Raw genomic sequence first — 22227 nt, 5'->3', positions numbered from 1 at the left:
CTTAAATCAGCACTTTGGAAAAAAACTCTTATTTGCCCTAAAAATCAATCAAAGCTTTAAAAATGGCCACAGTACATCCTGGAGGGCAATTTACTTCTGAAAGCCACTTGTCCTGAACAAACTTCTGGAGTACGTGTTCCACTTCTTTCTTCCTCATTTTTTTGCTCTGAAGTTTGTCTGACAGGTTTAAAATACTGGTGGATGATGCATAGCCATTTTCTGATTCAACAATCAAGTCCATCTGCAAGAAATGTTTTACAGTAAATAAATCTCAAGTCGATATTTCTGACCCACTTTTACCATGATATCAAGTCCCAAACTGGCAGACATGCAAAGAAGCCTATTTTTTTCTGTCCCATTGGAAAACTGGCTTAATTTTACATGTTAGCAATGTCTGTGCAACCCAACTGAAATAGACTACATAGTACTTGTCTACTTTTCTCTTGGATGTTTGTGAAAATCAAATGAATACTCTATGTAATGTACTTTATAAGCACTATGTAGTATTTACATAATAGGTAATATTGTTTACATTGTTAGTTCCTGTATTTCTTAAAAAGAGATGAAAGGAAAAAATGCTTTAAGATAGTTGTTAGCCCTTACATCTTATTTTAGAAATCAGAAAATAGCACAAACAGAATTAATTTGCCCTGTCTTGTTCTAGGCAGGGCAAAATTCACATCATAATCTGTCTCATGGGAAAATTATGGTAAAACAATCAAACAAAACACTCAAATGTAAGTAATCAATGTGAGTATCCCCTCTAATGACACAGCTTACAACCTATCTGCGATGGTCCAATCTAGCTCCTCTGAAGGGCTCAGAATAAATATTTAAATGCAAAGGCCCTCTTCTGAAGGGCTCAGAATAAGTCCTTGTCAGGATAAGCCTAAGTCCTTGCTCCTTGTAATCCTAACACCTATCCATGCTCATATATATTTTATTGTCATCTCCAGGCTAACTCCTAACTGATACATGACTCTCCTAAGATGGAATAGCATATGAGTTTCCTACTGCATACATTTGGAACTGAATGTTTCATAAGCATCTTAAAACAGAATTCAGCATCTTCTCCCTGAAACTCATCCCTCTTTTGGTCAAGGGCACCTGTTGTTCCTTCTTGTCGTTCAGGTTTGCAAATAGAGCACATACCAACTCCTCACTCACTACAAATAATTAATCAGTTGCCAAATTGTGTCCTTTCCATCTCCACAAAATCTCCCACATCTGTCCCCCTCTCTATGCTCACGTCACCACCTCCTCAATGAAATCTCTTATCACCTCTTGCTAGAACACTGAAATTTTTGGTTTCTGTCTTCTCTGCCCTTTTTCACCCTGCTCCACCTCATCTTTCACAAAACTAATAAAGGATTTTCCTTAAGCATATGATCATGAAACTCCTCTACTCAATAAACACCAGGGTTTTCTCCTGTCTCTACAATGAAACATAACTCCTCTAACTTTTAAGGCTCTTCCTCAGCTGGCCACACCCGGTCTTTCCAGCCTTATTATACATTAAAGCCCTTTCTTGCACTCTATGGTCCAGCCAAACTGGCCTTTACTCTGCTTCACACAAGTGCTCCTCCCATCTATTTGCCATTGCAATGCCCCCTCATCTGGAATGCACTTCATTCTCGCTCTGCCTTGAAGAATTCTATGTTTCATTCAAGGTTCAATTCAAGCACTACTTTCTACCTAAACCTTTTTCTGATCCTTTCAACTGCTGGTATACTTCCCCAAAATTAAGGGTTACTCATTCTTACCAACTGCCAATCAACTGCCCCTCCGAAAAGGCAGGCAAGCCATTCTAACTGAAGCAGCATGTCACCTGGAGGGAGGGATGGGAGGCAGTATGCATCAGGCAGGTCAGACCACCTCGAAGACCTTCTCAGGGCCTGATAAAGACAGCTCAAGATGCTGAGCCCAAAAGCTCAGTGATCCATAACCATCATCATGGGAAGCAACCCCTGTGTAAATGCAGCCTAGCAACTCTCCTTCAAGTGCTAGAGCCATAGCCATTGAAGAACTAGAAAAGAAAGTTCTTGCCACCCAAGATTTTGGTACCATCAAATGGCTGAACATCAGACACTGGAAATGACATTAAAGAGTATCCATTACCTTCTTCTTTGTCCCTCCACAAAGGACTATCGATGCTCCTTTCTAACTTCCAGCTTAACTAAACCTCCTATTTGTGTGGTTTCCTCCAGTAGAATGTGAACACCTCAAGAGCAAGGATTGTCTTAGCCCTCTATTTGTATTTCTGTTGTGTTAAGATTACTAGGTGAGAACTCAGGTTGTCTGGACAGTGACAAGGTGAGAATTCAGGTTGTCTGGACAATTACAAGGTGAGAACTCAGGATGACTTGATAGAAGGAGCAAGCTCATTGGCTGAAGTGGTTCTTCCCAGAAGCCCTTGCATTATCCCACGCCCATTCTCTGGGAGGATAAAAGAGACAGCATTGGGCCCAGAGAGCAGATTGGCCTGGAGAAGGATAAGAGCTGGAGGAGATTCAAGAAGAAGACTCTGAATTGCATCAGGTTTGACGGGGCTCTCTGCAGGAAGGGAAGTCACTTCTAAGGACAAGAGTTAACAGCAACTGCCTGGAGACAACGGTTCACTACAGGAAGAAGAATCTGTCTGAGAGATTTGAGTAGACACAGCAGATCTCTTCCCAGAGAGCGATCCAGCAGCTTCTAGAGACGACAGCTCGTTACATTTGGCGCCCAACGTGGGGCAAGGACTTTTGCTTATCCTGACAAGAAGAGCTAGACCAGACCTTCGCAATTTGGCGCCCGAACAGGGACAGACACGGTCCTGATTCCAGTGGAAAAGCTTCTGATCTAGATCTCAGTCTCTCTGACCCAGAACCGTGAGTAACGAGGAAACTTTGTTAAAGATTAAGTGAGCGTGCTAATAGATAAATAAGGAACTTAACTTGTTAAGGGCTAAACCAGGAATCTCTTATAGCTGAAATGGGGCAGATGTTAGCTATATTCAATCCCTGGACCTCAGCCGACTCAACCTCAGCCCCAGACGCAACCTCAGCTCCATTCAGGAGTGGTACTATAGAGAGTATAATCAAGATAATTGAGGAGCAGAGTTTACTTGTAACCTGGGTACAGATTGCTAAACTCTTGGCTGCATTAAGACGCACATCTCCTTGGTTCTTAGAGGAAGAAAAGATAGATGTAGATAAATGGAAGCTAGTGGGATATGAAATGAAAGAATTTCAAGCAAAAAATGGGCCTCGTTCAATTTCTGCAGAAGTATTTTATATCTACAACATAGTTCAATTAGCCTTAAACTATCAAGCAAGTTGTAGGAGAAGGAAAAGTTTTAAAAATGAACAGAGGAGGAAGTGTGAGGAAAAAAGGAAAGATCAAGATCTTTCCCTAGAGCAAGAGGATTTAAATGAGGAATTATGGTATGATTCTCTTGAAGAAGCTTCAACCCTGCCTAGAGAACAGATTATTGACAGGCCCGCATCAACCCCACCTTCAGAAATGGAGGAAGAAAGAGGGGAAGAGGCAGAAACACAAACAGAATTGCCTGTGAAGAAACCTAAGCCTATGACAAGATTAGAAAAAGCATTAGTTAAAGCTAAGAGAGAAGGACAGGATATAAGTGATTTTATACATGCATATCCTGTGATTGAAGAGATTGATTCTGTAGGTAAAAAAAGGAGAAGATATGCACCTTTAGATTTGAATAAAATTAAGGATTTGAAAAAAGGTTGTACCCTTTATGGGGCTACATCAGCTTATGTCAAAATGTTACTAGATGGTTTGTCTTATGAAGTCCTAACCCCGAATGATTGGAAATCCATAGCAAGGACATGTCTGGAACCTGGAGAAAATTTATTATGGCTTGCGGAATTTCATGAATTATGTAAAATTCAAGTCAGATGCAATTTGGAAATAGGAGTTAACACACAATTCACTTTTGAGCACTTAGCTGGTGAAGGTCAGTATGGAGAGAATTCGGAACAGATTCATTATACCATGACAATATATGAACAAATTGCTAAGGCTGCAATAAAAGCTTGGGGTGTCCTTCCTGGACAGAAAGATCGTGGAGAGGCTTTCACTAAAATACAGCAAGGTCCCAATGAACCTTTTGCAGATTTTGTGGGACGTTTGCAAACTGCTGTCAAAAGAACTATTGGAGAAAATTCAGCTACAGAAATAATGACCAGACATCTGGCTAAGGAAAATGCCAATGAGATTTGCAAAAGAATTATATGGGGATTAGACAAAGATGCTCCTTTAGAGGAGATCATAAGACGCTGTGCTACAGTGGGAACAAATGCTTTTTACACCCGGACAATGATGAATGTGGAAAGACAGGGTCCCTCCTGGCAAAGGCCTTCTAGAGAAACTCGGCGATGTTTTCAATGTGGAAAAATTGGGCATCTAAGAGCTCAGTGTAGATTTGGAGATACAGTGAAAAGACAGGGTGAGAGAAGACCTAAAACCCCATGTCCAAAATGCAACAGAGGATTCCATTGGGCATCAGAGTGTAGAATAATTCAGGGAAATGGGATGAGGGGCCCAGGTTCAGGGCCCCAGGCAAAAAAGACTTGGGGCATGATGGCAGCTGATGTTACACCCAAAGAACCTTTAGAAGGCCAGGACTCTGATTTAATCAACCAGCAGAAAAGCAATCACATGGCAGAAAGGGATTACCTGATAAGTGAGCCAAAAGGCAATCAGATTGTAAAAATGGATTACACTTGGGGAGAATACAGGCCTTTTAAACCAACAGGGCTGTGTCCAGTGCAAACAACTCCAATGTAATTGCCAGATGATGAGAAGAGATTTAGAAAGTGGTAAATAGAAGAAAATTAGATAGGTTAACTGCCTGGGAGAGAGGGTTTGCTAGTATTTTAACAGACAGAAGAAAACAGATGAAGAAGGAATCAGATGGGTGCCAACGAGTCATATTCGCCTTGTCCATCAGAGAGAGACAGAAAAAGAGAAAGACCTCAAAATAAAGGAGAAGATATAAGAAACATCTTACACTGAAAGAGCATGGCTAATAAAAAGACTGTTAAAGAACTTTAAAACCATCAGGAATCATTGGACTTCCTCACACAAGATGAGACTAATGGACAATGGACTTATGGACATTTATAAATTTTCAATTTATGATTATTTGATTATGTTATATACTTCTAGCATGTGTTATGTTACTATGTTACTATGTGCTTATGTAATTTATGTAATTATCTGTAATACTTCCCATATTGATGGATTTATGTTTCAAGGTCATGACTGTCCTATGTTCTAAATCAAAAGAAAGGGGGAGATGTTAAGATTACTAGGTGAGAACTCAGGTTGTCTGGACAGTGACAAGGTGAGAATTCAGGTTGTCTGGACAATTACAAGGTGAGAACTCAGGATGACTTGATAGAAGGAGCAAGCTCATTGGCTGAAGTGGTTCTTCCCAGAAGCCCTTGCATTATCCCACGCCCATTCTCTGGGAGGATAAAAGAGACAGCATTGGGCCCAGAGAGCAGATTGGCCTGGAGAAGGATAAGAGCTGGAGGAGATTCAAGAAGAAGACTCTGAATTGCATCAGGTTTGACGGGGCTCTCTGCAGGAAGGGAAGTCACTTCTAAGGACAAGAGTTAACAGCAACTGCCTGGAGACAACGGTTCACTACAGGAAGAAGAATCTGTCTGAGAGATTTGAGTAGACACAGCAGATCTCTTCCCAGAGAGCGATCCAGCAGCTTCTAGAGACGACAGCTCGTTACACTGTTGCTTTGCACATAAATGCTTAATAAACACTTTTGTAATTCATCTATTCATTTCTTTTGTATATACATATCAGGCCATGTTTTTTCCCCAGTCTAGACTTTAAGCGGTTCACTAGGACTGTTGGACTTTTGATTTTATATTCACAGTGCCTAACAGAGTTCTAGTATATAAAAGGCATTGAATAAATGCTTGTTGATTGACTAATTGAGAATCTAGGGTCATCTCTATATTATAATAAGGTGTTCCAAAGACAGCTGGTCAGTAATCTCCCCAGAAACCATACAACAATCATTGCTGGGAACCTAACCCCTTCTTTGAAAAAGCTCCAATGATTTTAATTTAATACTAATTCATCTCACAAGAGAAAATTAGTTTCCTCAATAAAGTTTTTCATTCATATGAATATATTACTACTTCAGTTAATTATCATATGTCAAAATAAAATGACATGCATCCCTTTAATCATTCTCCAAGGACTATTTATTAGTTTTTAAACTTAGAGATAAAAATTTTCCCCAATCATTATATTTGATGATACTTACAGTTTTTTTAAATAATTCCAATTCATTTTCTGCATAGTCAGATGCCACTTTGGTAGCTTCTGTTATTGCAAGATTCACCTAAAAAGAATAGTCACATTGAATGTTAATTTTTGTTCCTTCATTAATGACTAGTAGGGTAGTACAACTTCTTTGAGTCTTAGTGCCCTTGTCTACAATAATATTTGCTTTACATATATCACTTTGTCAATCTTACAATAATACAAAAATGTGAATTATTATCATAATCAGTTACATTTCCATGTTATTGAATAACTTCCCCCCCCCCCAGGCTGGGGTTAAGTGACTTGCCCAGGGTCACACAGCTAGGAAGTGTTAAGTATCTGAGACCAGATTTGAACTGGGGTCCTCCTGAATTCAAGGCTGATGCTCTATCCACTGCACCACCTAGCTGTCCCGAATAACTTTTTTTTTTTTAAACTTGGAAAAGACTTTAGAAAAAATCTAGCATAAATTTTTCATTTTACAAAAAAAAAAAAAAAAAGGATAATGAATCTGAGAATAGGAAGTCATTTGCCCCAGGTCACAATTGGCAGAGCTGACTCCAATGCACTGTTATGTCTCCTAAAGCAGAAGTTCTGAATCTGAAAGAGGTAGAGGGTTATGAAATCTAATATTATAATTATGTTTCAATATAATTAGTTTCCTTTGTAATATCACGTATTTTATTTTATGCATTTAAAAACATTATTCTTAATGCCTTAAGAGAAGAATGAAAAGGGAGAAAGAAATATACTGCAGGTAGAGGGGAAAGGGGGGGGGGATTATCTCACATGCTTATATCTCACATATAAGTGAAGTATATATGTTCACTATAAAAACAAGGAAGATGCAGTAAAGGAAGGAGGTGAAACTTGAACTTCACTCTCATTTAAACAAAGGAGAGAATATATACACCTATACAGAGTTTGGGTATAGAAATGATTTCACTCAATATGGAAATAGGAGGGAAAAGGAGAAGGGGGAATTAGGAGAGTAGATGGAGGGAGGGATCAGGTCTATGCAAAATAAATGAAGAGGCAAGAATGGAAATTTGAAAGAGAGCCCACAAATTGGGAGATGGTTGAAAAAGTTAAATATATAAATGTGATACAATATTATTATGCTGAAAAAATGGAGATGATTTCAGAGAAAGATGAGAAGACTTATAGGAACTAATACCAAGTAAAGCAAATAGAACCAGGAAAACCATATATGCAATGGCAATATGAAAAATACAAACAACTTTAAAAGAATTAGGAACTCTGATCAGGTAATAACCAACTAGGATTTCAGAGGACTAATAATAAAATATGCCACGTACTTCCTAATGAGGTAAAGGGTTAAGAACAGAGAATGAAACATATTATTTGGACATAGATAATGAAGAAACATATTTTGCTTGATTATACAAGAATTTGTTTTTCTCTTGTTCTCAATTGATGAAGGAGAAGAGGGGTGTATAGGAAAGAAGTAGATTTTTCCTGAATGAAAAAAATTAATATAACTATTTTTTAAATTGGGTCAGAGTTTGTAGGGAACTTCAGAGATCATCCAAACTAACCTTCAATTCAGAAAGAATTAAGTCTACTACAATGTCCCAAACCATAGTGGTTTGTCCAAAATTATTCAGTGCCCCAGGTGGAGTTCCTTACTCCAGGCCAATGCATAGATATTATAAATTAAAACAGCAAAGGCTTTTAGCTGTAAAGCATATAAGAATTAGCACTAGTTTTGAAATAGAATATCTGGAGTTAAAGGCAATCTCTACTATTTAATCATTATGTGGCCTTCAGCAAATCCCATGTATTCTTTCAGCTCAGGATTCAAATTCTAGAAGATGAGAAGTGTTTAGACTGATCTCAGTTTTAATTCCTATTCAATTATCCTGCTAACAAATGAATTCTCATTTATGCCTTGTTTTCTTAATGAATAATCACAATTACATAGACAACTATACCTCAACTTCACTGAATTACACTTAGTTTCAGTAAATTTAGTGGGATTTTATACTTAAAACATTTTGAATATCCAGTGAATTCTTTAGATGACAGACAGGACCATTTCTGTTGTTAAAAGTTGTGTTATTGCCACTCTCTTATGGCAGCAACTCCTATATTTAGAGACAGTTCTAAAAGTACTTTGAAATTAGCCAAGTTCAAAGAATTTATTTGTAACTCACGGAAGTTAGTATTTTGCAACTTGAAATCCATTTTCCCCTAAAAACATGATCAGAATCCGAGGTCAGCCCCTGAATGTCAGTTTAATTGCTCCTGCAATATTATATTAGTATCATAGACACTATTGGAAAAGGAAAAATCCTTAGAAATGATCTGATCTAATCCCCTCATTTTTTGGAAGTGAATGCTGAGGTTCAGATGGCAAACAATCCCTCTGCTAGTCATGGGAAGAGGTAAAATTCAAATAGAGATCTACAACCTCCTACTGTAGGTGTTTCCCATAAATACTATCAAAACTGGAACCTCATCTAGGTGGAGATAGAATCTGAAGGTGGAAAGGATCTCCCAGATCCTTCATGTTAAAAATGAAGACTGAAACTCAGAAGGACTTGCCAAAGATCAGACACATCACTAGCCTTCCTGCCTTTCTTACAGCTTCCCCTCTACTTCTAACCCTGAAGCAACACAGAGATCTGAAGTTTTCTAAGTTTTGACTGCTAGAAACAATAGGAAATAGAAAGAATATAAAATGGCTTCTTCCAAAAACCCATTCCCCTCCCTCTCCTTATAACATATATATATATATATATATATATATATATATATATATATATATATATATATATATATATATATATATATAAACTCTCTCTTCCTTATAACCTATAGGGAAAGACTCAGACTGGCATAGGTGATTGGAGTATATTTTTAATACTATAAGATGAATTGACATTTCAGAACAATACTGAGACTCAACTCCTAAATGTTATACAATAGAATAGGCAGCTCTGGAAGTAAAAAGAAAAGTAGGAAGAAGACATTTTTGAAGTTTTTCATATATTTTTTAACTTGTACAAAACAATGATTGAGAGTTTCCCAAAAAATATTAATTTAAAGTACGTGTTACTCAGGTTCCTATTTGTGAAATGTACCTCAGCCAGAGGACTGTTGATTTCTATTCACTTTGGTCACAAGTGTTTTCTGGTCAGACAAATCTTAATTACTACTTCTGGTTTTCACGATCATTTTAGTATTGATACAATATCTTAAGTCCAACCCTTCCCAGATGAAGTTATATAATGTCTGTTGCTGGAGATGGTTATCATAATGACTCATTAAAAATAAATTTGCAACTTATACTTTATTTCTTACTAATAAGTATTGAAATCTAAAACTGAAGGCTTTTCCCTAGTGAATTACTGTTAATAGCTCTGACCCCAGATAAACAGCAGTCCAGGACAATAACACTATAGTTTAGTCATTCTGTACACATCATATTTGCTATATATTTCAAGTTTGCAATGTACCTCAGGTAAAATAGGGCCATTGGTTTTAGACATAAATGAAAGTAAAAGTTTCCTCTAAGCCAGGACAAATTCCCTATCCCTTTTTGTTCCAAGAGCCCTAAATACAGAGTAATTCCAGAGTGACCTAAAAAAAAGGACTTCACCAAATCTAGTCTGGTCACAATCCATTTTAAAGAGTCTACTCTAGAGCTGATTCTAGAATTAGAAGAGATCTCAATGAGAGGATGATTTGGGGACCTTTGGGCAGGGAAAAGCAGGGTTTCCACAAAATATTAGTGTTAAAATCATCCCTCTTCCTCGGTGACTCTCTAAGAACTGGCTAAGATCACAACAAACTCTTAAGAACAACTTTAAGTCTAGAAGATTTAAGTCACCTGGTCCTTTACCTACAGCAATCTAATTCAGAAGCCCTGGTTAAACCTCCCAAGGGGCAACAAGAGATAAAATAGCCTTAGGGGCTTGCCTGTCTTTGTATGTGTCTGTTTCTCTCTGTCTCTCTGCTGTCTCTTTCTCTCTCTTTTTTCTTTCCTCCCTCTCCCATTCCCCATTCCCTTTAGGGCCAAACTTCCAGCTCATCTCAGGGCTCACATTTTCCCTTCCTAATCTGAAGGACAAATAGAAACAATAAAAATACAACAGAGAGTGGTTCTTTTCACAAGTTTGGCATACTGGCTTTAGGCAAGAATATCCTCCTCTGGTCCCAAAATTCCATATATTTGGGGGGATCTCTTAAACTACTAAAAAAAAAAAAAAAAATGAACTTTCATAGCCATGTAAAGGAATATGAGGTGGGGGAAGAAACAAAATAAACAATATCCCTCGGAATAGCACAAAGTAGATAATCACACTTGGATAATAATACTTAAAGGTAGTTGTGAAGAATACTTTGAGTAAACTTTGAAGTACTATGGAAATGCCAATAATCACTGTAGGGGTTACTGTTATTTTCTTACCACCTGTGTGACTTTAGGCAGGTGACTTAATGGCTCTGGGCCTTATTTGTAAAATGAGGTATTTAGCCCAGGTGATTGCTAAATCCCTTACAAATGTAAACCCTATAATCCTGTGGTCCAGGTCTGTGGTCCAGGGAGAGAGCATGATATAACAGAGAAAATATTCAGAAGATCAACAGATCTATAGGAAGTTTGACAATAGGGTAGTATGAAAAATATTCAGAAAGTCAGTGGACCTGATTTGTGTCCTGCTCCTTTCATTAATCAGCTCAGTGATCTTAGAAAGTCATCTCTTCCCATGAAGCTTCATTTCCATATCTGTAAAGAGGTAAGAGGGGCAACTAGATGGCACAATGTATAAAGTGCCAGGCCTGGAGACAGGAAGACTCATCTACAAGAGTCCAAATCTAACAAGCCACTAAACCCTGTTCACCTCAGTTTTCTCTAAGTATAACATCATCTCATTTGCAGAGCGTGATAATTTGGTTTCCTCTTACCTACTCTAATCCCTTTAATCTCTTTTCCTTCTCTTATTGCCGAAGCTAGCATTTCTAATACAATATTAAATAGTAATGGTGATAGTGGGCAAGCTTGTTTCACTCCTGATTTTACTGGGAAAGGTTCTAGTTTGTCCCCATTTGCCTCAGTTTTCTCACCTGAAAAATGAGCTGGAGCAAGAAATGGCAAACCCCTGAAGGAAACCCCAAATGGGATCAGAGTCGGGCAGGACTGAAAGCACTGAACACTAGCAGTGGAGGCTGGGACAGATGATCTGGAAGACCCACTTCAGCTCCAACCATCATGATTCCATAACCCCATTCCCTTCCCCTCTCCTTGTCCACACCCAAAGCAGCAAAGTCAGGGCTGGATAAGCCAGGCCATGTGCGCTCTGACCAGGGAGGAAAACAGCATCTGGCCTCGATTTTGCATGCAGGCCTACTCCACAAGGGGGCACTCAGCCACGCACTTACCAGAGCATAAAATATCTTCCCGTTATCTTCTGAGCGTCCTTTCCTGATTTCCATAAACAAAGGACGTAGAAATGTGTTAATAATGCCAATGAAGTCATCCAATTTGTCATGCGCATAGTACACTGAAAATTCATAACAAAAAAAAAGTATGAATCAAAACATCTTTCACCTCTCAATCTTTCCCTCTACCTCTAACCACAATTTCTCTAACTAGAAAGCACCTCCCAACTCTCAAAAATGTCTATGAATGGGAAAATTAGAAGAACAGGTTTCTAGACAAACCAAATGGGATTTTCCTAGAAATATATTCTTTTCTATTGTAACCTAAGCCAGAACTGCATCCTTCCCACCACCCCAAACCCCCCTCCCAATTATTCCCACCACTACTGAATGGAACTGAAGGTGTTTTAACTGCTTGTGCTTTGTATATATTAGGGAATGATAATATGATTGTAGCCATAGGATTCGTGTTCTCCTATCATATCCTACTCCCCCAAAATAACAACAATCATAATGTTCCTACAGTGCTTTATGGTTTGCACACTGGATGTTCTATCATTTGATCCTCACAACAACCCTGTAAGTTAAGTGCTATTTTTCATGCATATCAACTTTTTTTTCCCCTCCTTCTTGCATCCTTTATATATTACCATCTCTCATTCGAATGTAAGTTCCTTAAGGGAAGAAGCTATCTTGCTTGCCTGTATTTGCATCCCCAATACTTAGCACAGTACTTGGAATATAGTAAGCAACAAATAAATGCTTCTCTTTCCCCCATACACAGCAGAGATTAAGTGACTTGGCCAGGGTCACTAGTAAGTGTATGAGTAAGGATCTGAATTCATATCCAATTCTAATTTTCTACTATGCTACCAGATTGTTTCCAAACTTGAAAAACTGGGTGAAGAAAAGAACCAGGGAAACCCTAAGATCTGATGAAAGTTGTCTAGAAATAGAGAGATGGGTAATAATGAGTTATTGTATTCTCCCCTGGATTTTACTACTGACCAAACTGAATAGGGATGTAAACATACATATAGCTGTTAGGATTCTTACAAAGTGCTAAGTCACTGTAATGGATAGAGACATTAATTATCTAATTTAGCATGGTACTTAACAGTTTTCTAGTTCAGTAATGTATTTACTAGAATTCCATGAGATTCACACCTTTAAGAGAGCATACTTTTAAGGAGCTCCCACAAACCCAGGGAGTACCCACAAGCCCACTCTCGGAGGCGGAGTCTGATTCCCACACTCTAGGAGATTCAGAGTCCAGAGTCATTTGAGACTCCACCGTGGTGCTGGCTGGAGACATTAGGAGGACGAGAGGCTGAAGCTGGCTGGAGGCTAAAGGACAGACCTTTGAATTTGGAGACATTTGGATAAGAGCTCTTGGGAATCAAAGAGAGAGCCCTCTAAGAAAGCTAGCTGAGCCCCAAGTGAAGGAGATAAGACTTAAAGGAGAAAATAAAGGATCTGGAGATAAGATTTGGAAAGAGACGGTAAAGGACTTTAACTCCTGGCTACATTTTGGGATTATTGAACTCAACTGAAACTAAGGCTGCCTCCAGAAACTCCCCAAGAAACCTGCCCCCAGAAAAGGATTACAATTTAGAGAAACAGAACATTACATATAGCACCTACTATATGCCAAGCACTATGCTAAGCATTTTACAAATATCTCATTTGATCCTTACAACCACCCTGGAATATAGGTGACATTATCACACCCATTTTATAAATGGAGAAACTAGGGCAAACAGAGTTAAATCATTGGCCCAAGATCATACAGCTGATGTCTGGGGCTGGATTTGCAGTCAAGTCTCCCTGACTCCAGGCCCAATAGTCTGTACACTGAGCCATTAAGTTGCTAATACAGATGTAATTACAAAAAATATCTGCCATATAAATCAATTCAATTTGATTCACCCTATGTTAAAGATCTATGTACAAAGTGCTAAAGGAAGGTACAGAGAGGAAAAACAAATGAAAACCACAATTTCTACACTCAAAGAGCTTTCAATCTAATAGAAGAGATATAACATGGACACAAAATAAGGCAAAGTATGACAGGATCAATGGAGAGATCCAATGAAAGTGGAAAACTCACTTTCAAATAGAGCTAGATTAAGTTTCTGGACGTATTTGAGATTGTGTGAGCATAAGAAGTTGGTGGATAATCAAGGGAAATGACTTCCAGTTTTCAAAAGGCCACTAGAAAATGAAGGTATTAAACAGACCAGGCTTTCTAAGGCTTACTCTGTGGAGCATGTTGCCAAGGCAGATATTGCAAACCTTATTCCAAGGGTCTCTAAGATGTTGTTGGGATGGGCACTGACTGCTTCCCCTAATGCCAGTTACAGCCTATTCCATATTGCCCCTTTTTGTGATTTGAGGTATTCATCATCTGGGGATCAACCATCAAGTGATGAACCTCTCTAAAATTGGTAAGTCTAACTCTCTGCTGATGGACAGTCTAGGAAAAATTAATATGGTATGATAGAGACAATGCTGGGTTTAGAAACACGAGGGTTCTAATCCCATCTCTTAAAAATAGGCCTTGATAACAGATTGGATATAGGGAATAAGAAAGAAGTCATGGATAGCACCCAGTTTGCAAATGCCTGGATGACTGTGAAGGATTGTGGGACCTTGAACAATACTAGGGAACTTGGGAAGAAGAAGATTGGAGGTAATGAACACAAGATCAGTTCTGGACAAGAATAAGTTGCTAAGGGCTCTGTGCCTTATTTTTTCCATCTATAAAATGAAGATATCAATCCCTCATGGACTGTTATAAGAATCAAATGAGATAACATATATAAAATGTTTTGTAACCTTGAAGCACTGTCAAATTGATAGCCATTATTATTCTTATGCAGAATCAAGGAAGGCTTCTTGGAGGAATAGCAACAAAAACTCACAATTAGACTCATATTTAGACAGCACTGGATCAAATGTACATCCTCACAACAATCCAGTGGGATAAGTAGACCTCAATATCCCAATCTATAGATGAAAATACTGACAACTAAAAAGGTGAGGACAAGTCAACAAGACTTTAATAAAATAATTACATTGCAGGGAGGTAGCAAATGGATAGAGCACCAACTCTGGAATCATATCTGAGTTCAAATCTGGTCCCAGACACTTAACACTCACTTGCTATGTGACTCTGGACAAGTCACTTAACCCCAACTGCCTAGCCCAAAACAAACAAACAAAAACCACTTCCTATGTGCCTGCACTGTGTTAAGTACTGGGATACAAAGAAACCCCAAAACTGTCCCTGCTCTCTAGGAGCTCACAGTCTTATGGAGGAGGCAATCCTATGAACAGCTAGGAACAAACAAGATACAAATAAAATAAACCACAGATAATTCTAGTGCATTCTCTTTGAAATTAAGACGGATCAGCAAAGACTTTCTGCAGAATGTAGAATTTTAGCTGAGACTTTAAAGAAGCCGGGGGAACTGAGTTGCAAATGAGGAGCAAAAGCATTCCAGACATGGGGGCTAGTCAGTGAAAACACCCAGAGTTGGGAGATGGGGAAAAGCAAAGATTAGAGTGTCAATTGGGGAGGAGAGAAAAGAAGGAAGGGAAGAGAAGCCAAGTGTCAGAAGACCAGAAAGTATTTAGAAGACACAAGGCCCAAAGTCAAAATGAGGCTCTAATAGTTAATCCTAGAAGGAGCAAGGAACCATGGCCACTGACTGAATGGAGAGGAAGAGGGTGTGTTGGGAAGGAACTTACACTTTATCAATCTCATAGCCGAATGAATGGAGGATAGACTGGACTGAGAAAAAAATTGACTGAGGAAAGAAGACCAATCATCAGGTTACTGAAAATCCAGCTGTGAGGTGAAGGTGATGGCAGGGTCAAAGGAGAGAAGGGGGCACAGTTGGCAGTATCTCAAAGGTGACACTGACAGGCCTTGGTGACAGAATGGATATAGAGGATGAGAAAGAAGTCATGGATAACACCTAGTTTGCAAATGTCTAGATGATTGTGAGGGATTGTGGGACCCTGAACACTAGGGAACTTGGGAAGAAGAGAAGGGTTAGAGGTAAAGAACACAAAGTCAGCTCTGGACATGGTGAGTGTATGATTTCTACAGTCATCAGTTCATTATGTCCAAGGAAGCCTTGGAGACATGAGACTGGAGGTCAGCAGAGATTAGGGTTGAAAAAATAGAGCTGATAATCATCTGCATTGAGAAGATAATTGAAATAATGATCATCAAGAGAAATGATCTTCCTAAGTTTACAGAGATAATAGGAACTGAGATTTAAACCCAGCTCTCATTGCTTTTCCACTAAAACACCGACCTGAGACTTCTGATTTAACTTGAGTTAGAAAAGAGAGGCTTTTCAATGGAAGAAAATCAGCAAACATTCTCTTCAACACTAACCAAAGTCAGACCATGAACCTGTTCTAGAGATGTGTTTGCTTTGCTAATAAATACTATAGGCCCATATATATCTTTCCGTCTAGAGTAAACTAGGTAGAGTGAAGATAAATCAGAGAATGTATTCATAGCTTCCCTGTGGGGCCCCAAGCCCTACATTCTTGTGACTATAGCAGCAGAGTTCCTAGCTACCTCCATGACACCTAGTGTGAAGCAAACAACTCTGCCACAGCTTCCACAATGAAGTCTCTCACTGATTTAAGTGGTTTTCTACTTCAGCAATTCAACATTTTAACAATAACAATACTTCATCTGAAATGCAATTTTAAGTATAAGTTAAAGCAAGATCTTACTGACTTAACAGGGTTACAGTGGGAAAAGCAAAAGTCCCAACACCCTCTAGCAGTAGCCGCAGAAGCCCAAAGTTACTTATCGACAGATCAGCTATCTTTCATCAAAGCCAAGAACCCAGAAGTAAAAAACTAGTATCGCCTGCCGCCAAATTAAACATAATACCACCCATGCTCTAGTGTCTCATCATGAAATGGAAGGGTTCAAAGATAGGGGGCTGGAAGGTCCTTTAGAAGCCATCTAGACCAACTCCCCACTCACTTATAAACAAGCAAACAGATGCCAAGGAGATTTTAAGTAATTTGCCCAATAAGTAGTATGTCAATTTTGCAGATGATGTAGCAAGGCACAGTGGACTTAATGTGGGTTAAGATTCCTTTCTGATTCCCAACCCCCATGAATTCCAATAAGAGATATGCGGGCTCTCCCAGCCCCCATTGGATCTGAGCCACTGTGGGCTGTCCCAGCCCCCATTCTAATGATCTCTCAGGTTTCCCAACCCCCACCCCAAGCACAAACAGCTTCCTCCTTATCTAAAGCCCATGGAATTCTATTCAAATTCTAGTCCTGGCTGAAGCTCAAGCCAGAGGCCAATCTGGGACTCTACCCACGAGCCCCTTCAGATTACCAAAAGCCCCCCTATTATAAAAAGGGCAAAACTGGAGTCCACTCTTTGCAAAAGTCCCAAACATGGCATCCTTACACTGGCTATGTCAAGGATTTCTGCCCACCAGTGCCAGCCCTGGCCCTGGTGTCTTTCATCCTTTTAACCTTACTTCCAAACCCCACAATAAATCTCTTTTATCAATCTAGGTTTTCAGGTCTGTAAATTCCTTTACAGGGGACTCTTGCGCCGCTACTAGACCTCACTTAACTTTGTATCTTTGCGCCGAATCCAAAGGGGTTGCGGGGGAGCTCTATTTGACTCCCTATACCCAGAACCTGCCAATAGACCTCAATTAAACCTAAATTCATCTAGATACTCTTTATCTAATTCTCATCAGACTATCTGCCCTGGTGGAGGGAGTGGCTACAAATGATGAGAGTGAAAAAGGAGCCAACAAAGAAAGACTAGGTCTTTGGTAGCTAGGTAGATCATAGAACATGAATTACTATAAGCAATCTGGAAGCCAAGGAGAAGCTATAATAGAATTATCTCTTTTAAGTGAACCTTTTGATTTGGATTAGGTCTTTGATTATCCAAAGGAGGCCTTTACTGCAATAGGCCCTGGTTGAATTCTTTGTTCAATTCCTTGAATTGACAAACCCCACAATTTACTGTATCAAACCAGAAGGCCAAGTTATGATGTCAACCCCTGAGGTTATATTTACCCTTAAAAGAACCTACCTGCACTTCAATCCCCCACCAACTCTTTTTAGGGTGCTAAACTTCTTTTTAGGGTTAGCCTGCAAATCAATGACATAATTCCTCATTTCTATACAAATTCATTAAAAATCTCTGTCCTACTGCAACAACTTCATTTAGATTTCGTCTGCCTAAGGCCATCTTCCCCCTTGTTATTTGTGAGTTCAACTAGGGAATTTAGTTCTCCTCTTTCCCCTTATTAATCACTTAAAACTCCCTTTTGGAATTTAACACTGTAGTCAATGGCATAATAATAAAATCTTTGCTTCTTGATTTGGAAAAGATCTAACCCTACAAATTCTTTTAAGACAACCTACATTGGTCTGAAACCCCAATATATTTTAAGGGTTAAACCCTTCTCCCCATCATTTGGTAGCCCTGACAAGGGGATATCTGGCTGCACTCCCATATTCAATCATAATAATGAATCAAAGGAGTCCTGAAATCCATGTATTCAAGTTCATGTACATTCTTCACTAGAGAGTTTTGTGACCTTCACTCAGAGTACACTGACTTTTTAACCTTGTATAAAATTCTAATAAACTTGGTGATTTAAGAATAAAGGTCTGCAAATAGACCTAATAATAGTAGTAATTCATATTTATTATATAATAACTTATATAAATGTTTCAAGGTTTACCAAGTATTTTACATCTTATTTAATCCACACAACAGCTCTGGCAGGTAGGTTGCCATTGTTTGCCCCATATTATGGATGAGGAAACCAGAGTTCAGAGAAATTAAGTAATTTGTCCAGGAATACACAGCTAATAAGTGTCTGAGATAGGATTCAAATCTAGATCTTCCTGCCTGCAAATTCAGCACTCTAGCCACTAAAGAACATTTTTTTTTGGGGGGGGACACACTATGAGCAGGATTGTGAACATAATTACAAAAAGCTAGCATAATAATTTTAAAAGAACAGAAATGTAGGACTATTTAATATGGGTATAAATAGCCCTTATGCAGCTAATCTCCCCTATAGCAATCCCTGTAATATTACAGTGTAATAACTGTAGCCATCAAGGAAAGATTAAATTATGTTCAGAAAAGTCTGTTTATAAAAGTGTTTTTAAAAAAACAAAAACAGGATGTTTGAAAGAGTAAAAATACCAGTCATGTAGAAAAAATCCTTATGTCAAAAAGCTGGTTCCCAGAGAATAAAAATTCCCATGTAAATAGTGTTTAGAGGTTTATAAAACTTGTTCTTCTCAACTTGCCTGTGAGATAGACTGTTCAAGTGCTCTTGCTGTCCATTTTACAAATGATATAACAGAAGCCCATAGAGTTTAGGGGATTTGCCTCAAGAGGGAGACCTACCAAGCAAATGGCAGAGGCAGGACTCTATGTCCTCAGATTCTAAATTCAGTATTCTTTCCATAACATCAGCAGATAAAACTGTGGCTTTACTCTACAATGTTCTTTGGGCTCCACATGATTTGTAAAATTCCAGCTATGATAAACTATGAATGTTCTTTATGATTCTAGTGCTTGAATCCCAGTGGAACCAGCAAGCTGATCCACTGAAGTGTATTATAAGGAATAATTCAGGAGTATAATCATAATTAGAAGCAGACTTTGGCCTCAAGCCATTAATCAATTTATTTTAAATATATAAAAGGCAGACATGATGTCTACTGACATCCAGATTGTCTCAAAATCCTCCCCAACCCCACAAAAGCTGACTTAAGATCCAGACTAGTAGTATTTCTCAAACTTTTTTGGTCTTAGAATTCCTTTACACTCTTAAAAATTATTGAAGGTCCCCACTGAGCTTTTGTTTGTTAATGTTTACAATATAAGAAACAGAAACATTTTAAAACATTATAAAAATATTTTGGTGTCACAGACCTCTCAGAGTGACTAGAATTAGGAGGAAGAAGAGAAGGACAGCTTCTGGGATCCTTTTGACCATACTTTGAGAAGCAATGAAATCAAACTCAAATAGAAATGTTAACTTAGAAAACCACAAATTAACATTATCTATGTTGTATTATATTTTTATTTATTTTGTTAACTATTTCCCAATTACATTTTAATAATCTGATTGGGGCCTAATTCAATAGTTTTTAACTGCTTTTGGTCATTAGGCTATAGTCTAGACCTCTGACCCCAATCATACCAGAACTCCATTGGCTGGTTCCGGACTTCTGAATCTTCCCCCACTACTACCACTTTGGCTCAAGCTTTATGATCTTGGGACCTGGAGAACTGCAATTGTGTCTCAGGATCTCCCTGCTTCCTATTTCTCCTATTCCAACCCATAAGACTCATTTACTACATCAATACCTAACAAAAAAAAAAATATATATATCTCAACATCCAAGGTCCTCCTCAATCTCACTCCAATTTACTTTTTTAGTCTTCCACAATTCTACTATGTGAACCTTTAACCCCTGTGAAACTGGTCCACTTATACTCTCCTTTTTACTCACATATACTCCTTCCATCCTAACTCACTGCTTTTTATCCTTCAAAGCCCAATTGAAATCCTACCATCTTCAACTGGTCTAGTCAGTACTGGCCTGGTCTGCACTTGCATTATTCACTGTTTTCTCAGAGCCCCCAAAATATTTGCATACTCAACTTACATGGCACCTAAGCTATTGGAAATTATCTCCTCAGCCACACTGACATTTCTTAGACCATTAGCACACAGCACTCAAAATATTATTGCCTTGTACACAACAGGTGTTCTATTAATGTTTAATTTACTGATTGAAAGGAGATTTTAAGATGTATGAATCAATAAGCCAATGTAACTACCTACATGCCACATAAGGCCTGTACTACCTTCTCATCTCTAAGCTGTCACGTCATTAACAGAAAATGACAAACTAAATTTTCCACTGAAAACACTCTTGCCAGAATTCATTCAGAAGAAGAAGAAGAAAAAAAAAGTATTCTGTGGGTGGATCAAAAACATTCTTAATGTGATGGACTTTCCAGATCTCTAATATGCCTCGTTCCAAACTGAGAATTACTATATGTAGTTTCCTCCCTCTAGTCTGTTCTTTTATGTCAAACCAACCCCAATTTCTAAAACTTGTATGCTTTCTCTGTCCTTTTCTTAAAAAAAAAAAAAAAAGAAAAGAAAGAAATTTTTGGTTCAATCAATACTTTTCAGACTTACTCTCTACTTTCCCCAGGTCTTTATTTAAACCCACTCTCAACAGTCAAGAATCGCCTTGCCTCTAAGTCTCAAAAAATGGAGATAATCCATTACACACACAAGCAGGATTGTTGTAAGGAAATAGCTTTATCATCCATAAAAGATTATGTTATTGTTTTTCAGTCCTCTCTTAACTCTTCATAACTCCATTTAGGGTTTTATTGGCAGAAATACTAAAATGGTTAGCCATTTCTTTCTCCAGCTCATTATACAGTTGAGGAGACTAAGATAAACAGGGTTAAGTGATATGGCCAGGCTCACACAGTTAGTAAGTGTCTGAAGCCACATTTGAACTCACAAGATGAGTCTTCCTGACTTCAGTCTCCCAGCACTCTATACACTATAAAAACTAGCTGTCTCCTATAAAAGTATATAAATGTGAGTTATTTTTATCATATGAGATAATTCACTTAAAACACTGGCATCCTGCTACTGGATTTCAGTGACTCTGGAAGAAAGAGTGAAACTAATAATTCTGTGCAATTCTGCCTCATTTACATCCAAGTTATGAGCAAGTCAAGACATCGCCCTATGAGGTCACTGATCCTTTCTGAAAACCAAAAACAATAATACTATAAATTACTATAAGGTCAGCTATTATTATTAACACTGAAAGATATTTTCTTTATGTATTCAATCCACTTTTCTCTGAAGTCTAAATTTCATTTAACTACTTGAAAATAATAGTTCTCCTTTAAGCTCAAAACTCTCATAAAACATCTTGACTTCCTGAAACTATAGTAACACTTTTTGGAACCAATGGTAAGTGCTGCGAGATAAAGATTATATCACAAAGAGACAACGTAATTCTGAAGAAATCATAGTGCTTGTCTCTAGTCTCAGCTCTACCACTGAATTGCAGTATGACTAGAGAATCTGAATCTGCAGCCCTGTAATGTTTTGTGTCAGCCACACCTCACCCTATCTTCCTCCCTAGCAAAGTTTCATGGCTGAAAATCTACTCAAGAGTGTAATAGCTGTTCTTTCTGATCTCACTTAACTACCAATCAAATGAACTTAATAACATTTGTAAAATACCAATCGCTAAAGGGAAAGACAACATAGAGGCACAAGAATATACTTTGGTTATTTTTAGTAAAAATATAAAAACCTGACATGTATAGATGATAAATGTAATTAGTTAAAAAATAAAAGAATTTTTGCTTTTATGTAATAACTTCTTGTCCTTACCTAATCCCAAATTTAAAATATAAGCAT

The 22227-nt window shown here is 38.2% G+C and overlaps 1 protein-coding gene across 5 annotated transcripts in view; it reads right to left on the bottom strand.

Moving 5' to 3' along the window:
- The window catches only part of NSMCE1 (NSE1 homolog, SMC5-SMC6 complex component), a 66737-nt gene that overhangs the window by 7283 nt on the left and 37227 nt on the right, over nt 1-22227 (bottom strand). For all 5 annotated transcript variants that reach the window (XM_074282791.1, XM_074282789.1, XM_074282788.1 and 2 more), the window contains exons 3-5: nt 11713-11834; nt 6305-6382; nt 95-241 (exon numbers count right to left, since the gene is read on the bottom strand). In XM_074282791.1, coding sequence (XP_074138892.1) covers nt 95-241; nt 6305-6382; nt 11713-11834 — 347 coding nt within the window. The remainder of the gene's footprint in view (nt 1-94; nt 242-6304; nt 6383-11712; nt 11835-22227) is intronic.

Source organism: Sminthopsis crassicaudata, chromosome 1 (assembly GCF_048593235.1).
Source record: "Sminthopsis crassicaudata isolate SCR6 chromosome 1, ASM4859323v1, whole genome shotgun sequence".
NCBI lineage: Eukaryota > Metazoa > Chordata > Mammalia > Dasyuromorphia > Dasyuridae > Sminthopsis > Sminthopsis crassicaudata.
This window is presented reverse-complemented; position numbering and strand designations above follow the sequence as displayed.